The sequence below is a fragment of the Mytilus galloprovincialis genome, chromosome 1, assembly GCF_965363235.1.
Source record: "Mytilus galloprovincialis chromosome 1, xbMytGall1.hap1.1, whole genome shotgun sequence".
NCBI lineage: Eukaryota > Metazoa > Mollusca > Bivalvia > Mytilida > Mytilidae > Mytilus > Mytilus galloprovincialis.
In genome coordinates, this window is record NC_134838.1 from 96,730,678 (window position 1) to 96,743,044 (window position 12,367).

Consider the following 12,367-nt stretch of genomic DNA (forward strand, 5'->3'; position numbering starts at 1 on the left):
TACTACTCGTCTCATGCCGTCATTAATTATGTGTACATTTCTAACATTTATATTTATTATAAGTACATGTATACAAATATCAAACATACATATTATCATTCACTAGACCGCTCACAGCAATAAGTGATTTAGCCAATATGAATATAAAGAGTTGCGGCGTGAAGGTCTTATACTCTATGAGACAGCAACCCAACGGAATGATAACAGACATAAGTCATGCTAAGTTTTATATATGTAGATGATTGCAATAAAGTGACTATTCTTCTGTCGAAGTTACCATTGTCACAATTACAATTTTCACAGAAAATATATCTTCCATGAAATTAACCAGATAAATATTAATTTGATTTTTTTTGTACAAAAAACATACTTTAGTTCACCTTTAGCTTTTGGTGGTTAGTTTTGTAGACTTTTGTTCTTCTTTAGCGTTTTACTTAAGGGCATTATATTTTTTGGACTAAAGGTTGTCGATTGACGTCTTTGTATATGCTACTCTTTATAACTTTAAAAAAAAATTACTCGTCTATTTTAATTTTATTTCTTCCCGTTTACTAATATTTAGTGTTTTGATGCATTAGAACTTCGTAACTTTTGCGACGAACTGTTCATCATTAGTTCATCAAAGAGTACACGAAAACACAAATTGTGGTTGTGGTGTGGTCTTACAATTGTTTTACATTTGTGATTTCGGGGCCTTTTATAGCTGACTATACGGTATAGGCACCGCTCATTCTTGAAGGCCGTACGGGCGCCTATAGTTGTTACTTTCTGTGTCACTTGGTCTCTTGTGGAGAGTTGTCTCATTAGCAATCATACCACATCTTCTTTTTTATACTTATTATTTCGTTGGTATTCTCCTTTTAGTTTTGTATTACTCCAAGGCAGTAAAGGATTTTGGACATTTTGCGAGTCTTGGAAACTATGTTTAGTTGGCCAAAGCTTATGTGGGATTTCTTCTAGGTTGTTCTCGCGCGCTTCCGATTTTTTTATAGTTTGTTCTATGCTGTTGTTGTTTTGTTGTTTTATGGTGATGATGATGATGATGTTGTCGTTTTTTGTTTGTTCTTTTAAGGGAAAGGGAAGGGTTGGGTTGGGGTTGCTCTTGCCGCTTTCGATTTTTTTCAAGTATCTGCAGGTTACTTCTTATTATTAATTGGTCAATCTGATGTTCCTATTATCGCTAGTTTTTTTAAGTGACGATGGTGTTTCTTGTACTGTTGTTGCTGATATGAATAGACAGATAAATAAGCTAATATTAACTAGAATACGATAAATAAATATTTTTCTTTATTAACAAAAGTACAGCTTTATCATGTTGCTGCTAAATACAAAAAGCCATTCATAATAGCAGTTTACAGCATTGCAAAATAGTATGATAACACATGCACATAAGCACACAATCCACACACATACATATGAATGCATATAATATGAAATATATTTTTTTTGTCTAGAGCACAAGAAAACCTTCTCCATTGATTTTAATTTTATACTATCATCAACCTGACAGTAAATTCCTAATATAATATTCCAGTACACTTCATGCTCTATTAAAAATAAAACGGCTTCTATCGAAGAAATAGTAGAGCCAGCTCTATCTTGGTATTTTCCCGCCCTATACCACAGGCGGCAACAAAACAGTATCAATAACATGGATCACTCCATTGACAACTGAAATATCCGCTGTTGTTATTTTGCAGTCATTTACCATCAACTTATCTGACAAATAAAAAAACAAATTTTATCATGGTTTTTTTGGAAACAACTTGATATATGTGTAGCCGTAACGGTTACTTGTAAGCTTTCTATTTTATTTTTCTTGTTTGTATTTGTCTTCTGCCTTCCATACACATTTGTTGTTACAGCATCTAATGGAAATTTTAAATTTGCATGATTCATGGAGCTAAAGAGATAAAACAACCAATACTTTTTTTCTGCAGGAAAGTATTGTTGAAATATATTTCTGGATTATCACAACATCGTATCTACAGTCTATTGCAATGTTTATGAGGTTTTGGTGGGAAATATACTCCAAAATATAGCTACGAATGTTCAGAACGACAAGATTTATGTCATAAGATTAAGTTACATTTTGTACTTGCCTTCAGTAGCTGTAAACATTGTTTGATTATTATTGTTTGCTTGTAACTGCCTGTATTTTTGTTGGGTAAGTGAACCAGTTTCAAAGTGTTTTTTTTTTTCCTTTCTAGGTTCTTTAATGTGCACTTTGGCATTTAAATTATCGGATTTAGAAGGGACGGGTTAAAATTAAAAAAAAAAAGTAACCCCGCCAGATGTTCATGTGCCTGTTCCAGTTCAAGAACCTCTTCACGTGCTGCTTTTGTGTAGATGCAGATCTTTGATTGTCCCTTAATTTATACTCATTACTAAACTAAACAAAGTAGATTACATACAAAAAAGACAGTCTTAGTGTCTATAGTCGAAAATAATATGGCCGCTTTATATCAGTCTTTTTAGCTATTTATGCTGTTTGGTAGCTCCCATTGGCGTTACCCAACATACTCTTTATTCGGACCAATCAAATATAAAGCACGACACCAAAAATCGGTGTAGCAAAAAAAATACGAAATCAATAATCCTTAAATTTTTACAAATTCCATAATTTTGTAGAAATCTATATCAGTTTACTTTTTCTTGTGTGTAACTGTTTGTAGCAATATTATGGCGTCACAATAGTGATATCTTTACTTTATAAAATGAATTACCTGGATTCATTGTGATATTTAAAGATCTGCCTTCTACTGTTTGTAGTACCATTCCATTCGTCAAACCAGCAGTGTATAAAGTTCCTTTCACTAAGTGATAATTTAAAGCATCTACAAAATTAGAGATGTGTATTTCACCATATCAGATTAACAGCCCATGTTCATTTGGCTTTTGTCAAGTGCGCAAAGATATTTTGAGAGAGGATCATTTTTTTTCTTCAACCAGATATTTACGTAATCATAGCTTGCGCATCTGGTGCAACAAAATTGGTACCGTTGATTTTATTACTACCACTGGGTCGATGCCTCTGCTGGTGGACTATTAGTCCCCGAGGGTATCACCAGCCCAGTAGCCAGTACTTCGGTACTGGCATGAAAATACGGATTTTTTGTGTTATTAAAATTTGCTGTTACAAAATATTAGAAATTATTATAAATTAAGGAATGTATCTCCCTCATGCAAAGCTCTGATTCCTTTCACGAATTTGGCTATACTTTTTTGACCTTTTGGATTATAGCTCTTCATCTTTTATATAAGCTTTGGATTTCAAATATTTTGGCCACGAGCATCACTGAAGAGACATATATTGTCGAAATGCGCATCTGGTGCAACAAAATTGGTACCGTTGATTTTATTGACAACTTCAATGCAATCATTTGCTCAATTTTCTACAGAAAATATCTAAGATAATGTCATAATTTGAAATAACACGAACGGTCTTCAATATATCACATTGGGAAAAAAAAACAGTTTAACTAAAAGAAAGTATCAACATAATCTGTCATTTAATTCTAAACCAACTTAAAAAATAAGGCAGAAAAAACAGAAATTTGTGAAAACTCGATGCAAAGAAATCGGTAATTTCTCTCTGGTTAGTTAACACGAAACCTTTTTCGAAGAGTAATCAAAGTACTGAAGTACTGAACATCGGATGACCGCAGGTTCTTGTGGATGGTCAAAAGCACATGTCACAGAAACAGATCAAATCTCTATACCTGAAACTTGGGTTTATTTACAGAGATATTTTTTTCTGATACAAGTTCGTGCTTGGATGATGAATAAATGACAGGAAATTCAACCTCACCGTAATAACTATTATATTGTAGTGCAAGAAATCAGTATACCTTGGACTATTATACTTGTATAATAATAGTCGTAGAGAATACACTGGTTTGTTGTTATATATATTATTAATATTACGATTGCATGTATGTACCGATTATCAGGTTGTCTGCATGTTGATATCGTAAAATATCAGCTGCGAGACATAATATTAAGCTTTTTGTCGAGTAAGCCGTGATATGGAGTTTTATTAAGAGCTGAGCAGATTGGTATAGACAGTTGGACGACCGATTAATATCATTTTCATCTATTTCTATATATGATAATTCTATTCTACTATTATTATAGTGCAGTGCAAGTGCATGGTGGACACTCTTCTGTAAAAAAAAATCAAAGCCTTAAAGGCTGTAAAAGCAATTGCTGCCATGTTAATGTTTTGGGACACTTTTATTTTTCATCTACATATATAAGAATTAAACCTGACAGGACATGGTTGTCTAGTGAAAAGCAAGAAGGTTTTGACTTTATATCAATAAAAAACTTAAGCAGGAAATCATTTTTAATATGTTTTATATTTCACAAGGAGACAACAAGTTTACCAGGCTAAAGTTGGGGGTAATTATGGATTATCCCCTGGTTAAGTGTTTGTAACTGGGCAATAATTACTTTTATTTATCTAATTTTAACAATTTTCATAATTAATTTAAATTAACCATTCAGTTAAAACATTTCACCTTTCGAGACACTAATGTTGAAAAATGGGACAGAAATAAAATAACTTACAAGACATAAACATGTAAAAAATAAATATATATTTCAGCTTACTAAAAATATTTTCATAGTGTTACTTTGACATCATTTCTTAAAACTAAGTCCCATACATAATTGTTCATTTGATATGCGTCATCCTCATGCGGTACGAGAAGTTTTCATGTCGCTAAATAGTCTTCTTGTCGCTTAATTTATTCTTCTTGTCCGTTCTTGACGCTTCTTGTCGCTAAAAGTTCTTCTTGTCGTTATTAGTGAGACCGCTATTTTTAGATTACAGGTGGTCATTTACACTACACGTATAACCTGTGTAGTGATTTTTATTTTACGATAAATTTATGAATGAACGATAATTTTATGAATGAACAAGAGCACCTGACCTCTTTCTGAAACACCAATTAAACATATAAAATCGTATTTATTAAGATATAATTCAGTCAAATTTTCACCACTAAATCAACAACTGAAATGATTCCATATTTTGTTGAAACATCGTACAACCGGAGAACAGAAATCGCAGGTATGAAAATGCACTTTTTTCACTGGTGTTGGAAACCCAAAACTAATTTGACTAGAATTTATGAATGACGGAAATTTAAGCGATAACAATACATCGGAGTGACCTCAAGGTCATCCTCTGTAAAAATAACAATACGATAACTTCATGTTTTGACAACATATTGGGAATACGTACGTGTATTTAAAATAGACTCTCAGTAAAGTTCGGTTTGAACGAAGGAGTTAAATTCCATGTTAATGACAAGCTCTCTTCGAGAAAAAGATTAGGCGTTGTAACTGTTTAAGGGTTCATAAAGTGGCTAACTGGGTCCAGATATCTTCCTCTTCATTTTGGGCAATCCAAGTTGAACATTTGAATATCGATTTTTTAACAAATTAATTGAAAAGTTGTTCTTTACTAGTTTGAAGAAACAAGAATGATCTAAGTGCCTTATATGGTCGGTAATACTTTTCCTTTAAATTTTCGGTTTGCTTATTTTTCTATTCAGTCAGTTCGAGTGTATCATGTATTCATAACCAAAGGTATGTAAAATATGCAAGTGATCATAAATACATTTACCTGTAAGTTTTTTGTCATCACTAACTAATTTAATCAGAAGGTATGGAGGGAATTGGTCAAAAGCTGTATCTGTTGGCGCAAATAACGTAAAAGGTCCATCTGCAAATAGAAAAAAAAAGTTATTTAAAATATATATCATCGACATTTACAGTGACAAAACTTTCCACTTGCAATTTAATGTCCAGAAAAAGGTTTCCATTGCATTGTAATATTATGTAACAAACACAAAACATGACTTAAAAAATACGTGTGCTGAGTAACCTCATAAGCTCAAATAAATGCTTTTATACCAACATGTACAGTGTTTTTCATTACGCACATGCCGTAAATCCATAATCCATAACATTGAATTTGAGCACAAAGTATTATATTCCAAATAATATAACAATGTCCGAAAAAATATAAGCATGGTAACAAATGCTACCGCTCTTTTCTAATAAACTGTCCAATGGTATAGCAATTTTAACAAAAACGAATGTTCCAATTTTCCTAGTCAAACATGGTTTCGGACAATTTGAGATTTAATATTGTTTTTTTTCCTTCTAATTATATTACTCCCATTGCTTTTGTATATCTACGAATTTTCAAGTTTGCTCTTAACGTTTAAGATGCCATTTCAGAAAAGAAAAAAAGCTGACGTTCAGCAATTTCAATGTATAAAATGCATGATTTAAATATAGCTTTATGGAGACATTCTTCTCACATGTATTTATGCTTTTTGAAAAACGAAAATAGTTCTGAAAAATGTGATTAAAACTATTAAACATCAATGAGAACTCAATCATTCTTACCTATTAACTTGCGTTCTAGTTTGACCTTTACAAACGAATGAATGAATTTATAAAACTCGCCATCGCTGGCTAAGTACTGGAGCATGTTTTGACTTGGTAACGGCACAAGAACCTTGTCAATCACATGGATAACACCGTTTGTTGCGTTTTGGTCAGCAAGTAAAACTTTACTTCCATCTATTACTATTTTCTGAAGAAATATATAAATATGAATAGTCATAGATTATCGGACCAGGTTTAAAAAGAAAAAAAATAGTTCCATATATGTTAATCAGTAAAAAGGAGTCAATTGAATAACAGACAACAATTCTAATTCTGTGCGGGGTTAAAAAAAAATTGTTATCTCAATCCTCAACTTTTATGAATCAATGAAACACCTTTTACTATCAATCAATAAAACAACAAAATATGTATAATATTAATAGGTGTACAATCAGAATCATTAGAGAAAATAGCACCAAATTTCCTTTTAATGGATACCTATACAAAGTACAAAAAAAAAAAAAAAATAGTAGCGCGTGGAAGAGGGCTCGCAGTTGCTGAACGGAAGTTTAAAATACTTTCCTGGCTGATATTAACCATGCCGTCCCACAGAGATGAATAAGTGATGGAGATAAACCATCGTTCGATATTGGCGAGTAAATGACAAGATACAAAGCAGACTGATGCAGTTTTGCTTGATGGCATACAACACGGTTTCATTGTAACAAACTTTCCGTATAGATGATGAAATAAATTTTTTTCGTGATTTTTACGATAAATTCTTAGAACCGACGTAACTCTTTTTTCCTTGACGTCATAATATTTACCTTATTATAAAGGTTGATCCTAACTTTCATGTTATTGTTAAGGGTGGGTATCCTTTTTTCATTTTTTAACTCCTTGGTATATATCTTCCAGCTTAGTATATGGAACATAAGTACAGACTTTAACAGCTCCTTGTCTTTCATTATCTTATTCAATACACCATCTGCTAAAGCATCAAATGCATTATCTGTTGGTACAAAAACTGTAAACGGACCTGCAAATCATACATAAAAATTTAAAATACATTGAAAAAGTCGAAAAATACTGTATATGTGGTATCTGTTTTGAGGTACTATATATAATGAAACCCCTTGGAACGTGTACTAATTTAAAACAACTTCAAGAGACAAAACGTTGCTTATCCCACCTTTTAAGATATGAGCTAGCCAGTGTTTCGGAATTGTCATGACTTGAACTTACTAATACATTTTGTGAGTAAACGTCAAGGTCACAAAATTATGTGATCGTGATAAATTAGGACGGCAGTATAGTTTACCCGGTGTTGAAATCTCGTAAATGAATTAGAAAAAAGTAAAATCACAAAAATTCCTAACTCCGACGCAAAATCAAAAGCTCAAACACATTGAACGAATAGACAACTACTGTCATGTTCCTGACTTGGTACAGGCATTTCCTCATGTAGACAATGGTGGATTATACCTGTTTTATAGCTTGCAAAAATTCTCACTTGTATGACAGTTGCATACAATTTCATTATAATGACGACGATGTGTGAACAAAATAAAAAGACATAATAAGTAAAAATGTCAAAAATAGGGGTACAGTAGTCAACATTGTGTTATATCTTAATCACTATGAAACAAAAAAATATGTAAACAAACATTTACCATGGCACAATAAAAAAAATGGCGGCATGTATAAGTACAGAGCCACGTCAAAACACGAAAAGGCATATAGACAAAGCATATTAACAAAAATATAAGAAAAGATTTTAAAAATTATCATAGAAAAAACACAATGACGGGATGTTTAAGAAAAAAACCCGTCAAGGTAACAAACAAGAACCGAAAAAAATCGCACGAATTTCAAAAGGAGCGAGACCAGTTACGTAATAAGTGACATAAATCTTATGTAGACTAAGTATTGATTTCAGTCGTTTTTCCACATAACTCTGTTGGAACAGTTTTTGTGTATGAAGCATATAAGAAGCACATCCCGTTAATGAAAGCCATAGAATGTAAACATGAACGAGCTTAACGTATCAACTTACATTTGTTAAAATCTATACGATGAAACAGAAAGTATGTTACTGCTGATACCGGTAAATGGGAATTGACAATTGGAAAGTTGAAATCATCACGATTGACATCGATTCTAGTTTAAAGTAGTCTAGATGTATCAATATTGAGGAAACGACTAAGATATAAGCGGACCTTCTGTACCTTCGCTATGACCATTAATCGCAAGTTCACTTTGATATATAGGATGTACACACTCATTGAAATGTGGTAAAACTGGGATTGCAAATTGACGTCAAAACGCGAAAAGACATATAGACAAAGCATATTAACAAAAGGCTTTGAAAGATTTCGGCTTTTCTGTTACGTGTAAAGAGCATTGTGGTTTATATGCTCTCCAACGTTTTATATATAGATTTTTTCATATTGAGCGTACCTGATGAAATAACATTAACGGTACCAATTTTCTTCACCAGATGGGCATTAAGTTTCGACAATGCATGTCTCTTCAGTGATGCTCGTGGCCAAAATATTTGAAATCCAAAGTCTATATAAAAGATGAAGAGCTATGATCCAAAAGGTCCAAAAAGTACAGCCAAATGGGTAGCATGAAAGTTATACCCAAATCACGCGTTGGCTTTTTAAAACGAGTGTTTATGCTGTTACAAATTTTATGTTTTTGCTTTCCGAAAAAGTTTTGATCTTGAGCATACCTGACGAATGATATTCTTTTAACGGGTTCCTGAAACACGATGTATTCACATATTGTACACATAGACATATGTATCATACGTTTTAAATATGTATTACATGCATAAAATATGTAGCTAGTATTTTAATAACGGTTTCTGGTAGCATTTTCATTTCTGAACCGAGTGGGTATCAAAGTTGCCAAATGTCTATTCCTATGAATGTAAACATTAAATATTACTATATGTAGTTTATAAGTGTATTTGTACAAGTTCTAGAGATATAAATACTCTTACCTGTACCAGATAACATGTCAGTTAGTCCAACATCGTCTAGTAGCCTAATGAATTTTAGACCATTCAATTTTTCAGCTAGTTCAGGTATTGTTTCTGCACTCGACAACCCGAAATACGCAATGAAAATACAAATTAATGTTTTCATAGCAACTACAAGAGTTTTTGGAAAATTCCAAAATTATATGACCTTTTATCTCGTACGGAAGTCACGACAGACGACATCTTAGGGACGCTAAGATAAAATTGTCTTATCAAGATTGCGCAATCGTCACATGTTGACAAATCAACATTATCAAACTGTATTTTTCACATATTATTAATAATATATATCTTTATTCTGTCAAACCTTTACTCATTTTATTAATCGAGTCAATACGCGTATATTTGGAACAAAAATATATTTAAGATGTTATTTTTTTAAGGTTCTTTTCGTTTTTGATATAAAATGACTAAACACATACTACTTTACCCTTTCATATAGGAAACTCATACCATTCTAAACCACATCAGAGGACCAAAACTGTTTTCTGGATTTACGTTCACCAGGAACGCCCAAAGCCAAATATCTGAAAGCCAAGTATGTTTTAGAACCGGAACAGTTCACGATCTACATCACAAAAACCCATATAATAGCGAAAATCCATCTTAGCCCGCAAAAGATGTTGAGACCTTATTTCGTATATTTCAAAATGTATTAACGGACAAATTCTGAAGGATTTGTTATACATCATGACTGATAGTCTACTAGCAGAGGTATAAACCCAGTGCTGTAAAAATGATAACAACACTTTATAAATTGCATGCTTCCACAGCGCTTTGAAAGTGTGATTCAAAACGAAGAAAAGACTGCTGTTTAAATGTTTGCAAACACACAGACTATAGATGTTGAATAACACATTGCGATTTATCTGATTTTTTGCATCATGCAAAATCTTGTTAATGCCATTATCAACATAGGAAAACGGAAAATTACTTGTAACAGTGAATTATTTTTAGATAAGAGAGCCAATCATTTTCCTAAATGCACTATATTTCATATATCGAAACACGTATTTGTAGAAAGAAATCTTTTTAATTACGAAAAGACAGCAAATCCGGTAAATAGTCGAATTCGGTAGGTCACATCCATGTAAGGGAAAGCGATTTTAGTTACAAAGTAAGGAATATATCCGATATCATCTGTGAAACGGTTATTCCATAACTGTCAACCAACTCGTGATGGCGTTCGTAAAATTTACGAAGGGATGATTTCAACTTCACCATTTGGAACTCTTGGTTTAATAGCTTCCTTATAAGCAGCAACCCTCTATAAAGAAAATTATGATAGGAAATACAAGCACGGGAATATCGTATCAATTGGGAGATATAAACCCCGTATGCAAGCGCTGATGGAATGTTGCTACATAGAAATGGAAATTTCACAATTGGAAAGCTGAAATCATATCTTTTGTCGTAAAGTTTTGTTTTCAACCGACCCTCATTTTCAATTTCTAGATGTAAGTCAAGATATAAGACCGACTTAACTGTATCTGTTCTATCCTTTGTTTTTAGTTCGATTGGATATATGCGTTCAAAATAGTCACAAAATTTGAGTTATTTAGACAGAGAACATCATCTATATAGTGGAACGTAAAGTTAAAGGATATTGCTTACTTCTTATTTTTCTTTCTAAGAAGTTCCTGTATGAAGTCAGCCTCATAATAATGAAGAAACAAGTCGGCGAGAAGAGGGGCACAATTGATTCCCATTGGAATGCAGACAGTCTGTTGAAAAACACGTCCTCCGAACAAAACAAATATGTTGTCAATCAAAAAATCAAGCATCTTGATAATGTTAGATTCAGAGATTTTTTTGTTTAAATCAGAGTGATCCTTTATAAAGTAGGATTTATCCCTCCCTAAGACAAGTGACTTTTATCTACGTTGGCCATTCTTTTTTATGAAACAAAGCAATACCAACTCCTTCAATTTGTCTTTTAGTTTGGAATGTGGAATATTTGTGTAAAGTGTAGAAAAGTCAAATGTTTAAATAGTATTGCAAGATGAAAGAGAGTTAAATTGTATGTACTCTAAAAGATCTTTGGAATTTTTTAGTATCCATATATGATTCACGCCACCTCTAGAATAGGCAGTTTCACAATAACTTTAAAACCCGGCTTTGATTACTGATAAAATAGATGTTCATAATTTAGAAAGAGGTTTCGTAGAGCACTTAGAAGACCCAGCAATATACCGTTGTTTGTAAGGACACTTATGTAGTTTAGGTATCCAATACAGTGATGGACTATCCAGTTCTTCATCTTTGGCCGAAATTCTAAAGGAACATAGAACAGACCTTTGATTATCCAGGATTTACTCTTTGGTAAGTGTCGTGAGGGTATATGTTGAGTTTCAAAGTGATTTGTCAGTACTTCGTTTATCAAGCAGTTAATGTAATGAGTTTTACACACCAAAACGATGTTGTATGTTACACGTTTGAACATTTTGATAGGTCAGTCATGAATTTTTAAATGAATTTTTCCAAAAAGGGAGGTAATTTTGACTGACAATTCTATAAAGGGAGGAAGCGACTGTATTATGGAAATATAAACATGATTGGCAAAAAGTTGAGAGTGTAAAAAAAAAATAATTGCGAAAGAATAACTTCTCTGTTCTGTTTCGTACGTAGCCTTCATACCTCGCAATGATATCCCAAATGATTTGTTGGAATAACTGAAATGGGATTTTTTCAACCTTTTGACAAATTTAAAGATAATCACCAAAACATCTGAAAGACGTAGAAGCTTGATTTGAAGATGTTTCAATAAAGGTACAGGTAATGTAAATTTAACTGAGTTTCGTACAAACATCTATGAAATAGATCAATGGCAAAAATGTTTCGTTTTGGAGATGTATTATACATGTGTATTTATGTCACACTTTTAAATGTCCATTTGACTTGATAAATGCA

General features: G+C 32.5%; 1 protein-coding gene across 1 annotated transcript; it reads right to left on the reverse strand.

The window, feature by feature from the left end:
- Positions 1 to 1,442: 1,442 nt before the first annotated feature.
- On the reverse strand, positions 1,443 to 8,961 carry LOC143046100 (uncharacterized protein sll1735-like). Its single transcript, XM_076219093.1, has 6 exons — positions 8,869 to 8,961; positions 7,236 to 7,447; positions 6,427 to 6,616; positions 5,636 to 5,734; positions 2,727 to 2,837; positions 1,443 to 1,719 (listed from the first exon to the last, which is right to left on the reverse strand). The coding sequence occupies exons 2-6, from the start codon at positions 7,374 to 7,376 to the stop codon at positions 1,616 to 1,618; spliced, it is 645 nt and encodes a 214-aa protein (XP_076075208.1). The 5' UTR covers positions 7,377 to 7,447; positions 8,869 to 8,961; the 3' UTR covers positions 1,443 to 1,615.
- Between the last annotated feature and the right edge of the window lie 3,406 nt (positions 8,962 to 12,367).

Excerpts from the sequence above, each read along its gene's own strand:
- LOC143046100 (XM_076219093.1), bottom strand. The coding sequence starts at position 7,376 with ATGAAAGACAAGGAGCTGTTAAAGTCTGTACTTATGTTCCATATACTA. Across the intron at positions 5,735-6,426 it reads ACTAGAACGCAAGTTAATAG|ATGGACCTTTTACGTTATTT; the intron begins GTAAGAATGATT and ends TTCTATTTGCAG. Across the intron at positions 1,720-2,726 it reads AAATATCACAATGAATCCAG|ATAAGTTGATGGTAAATGAC; the intron begins GTAATTCATTTT and ends TTTATTTGTCAG.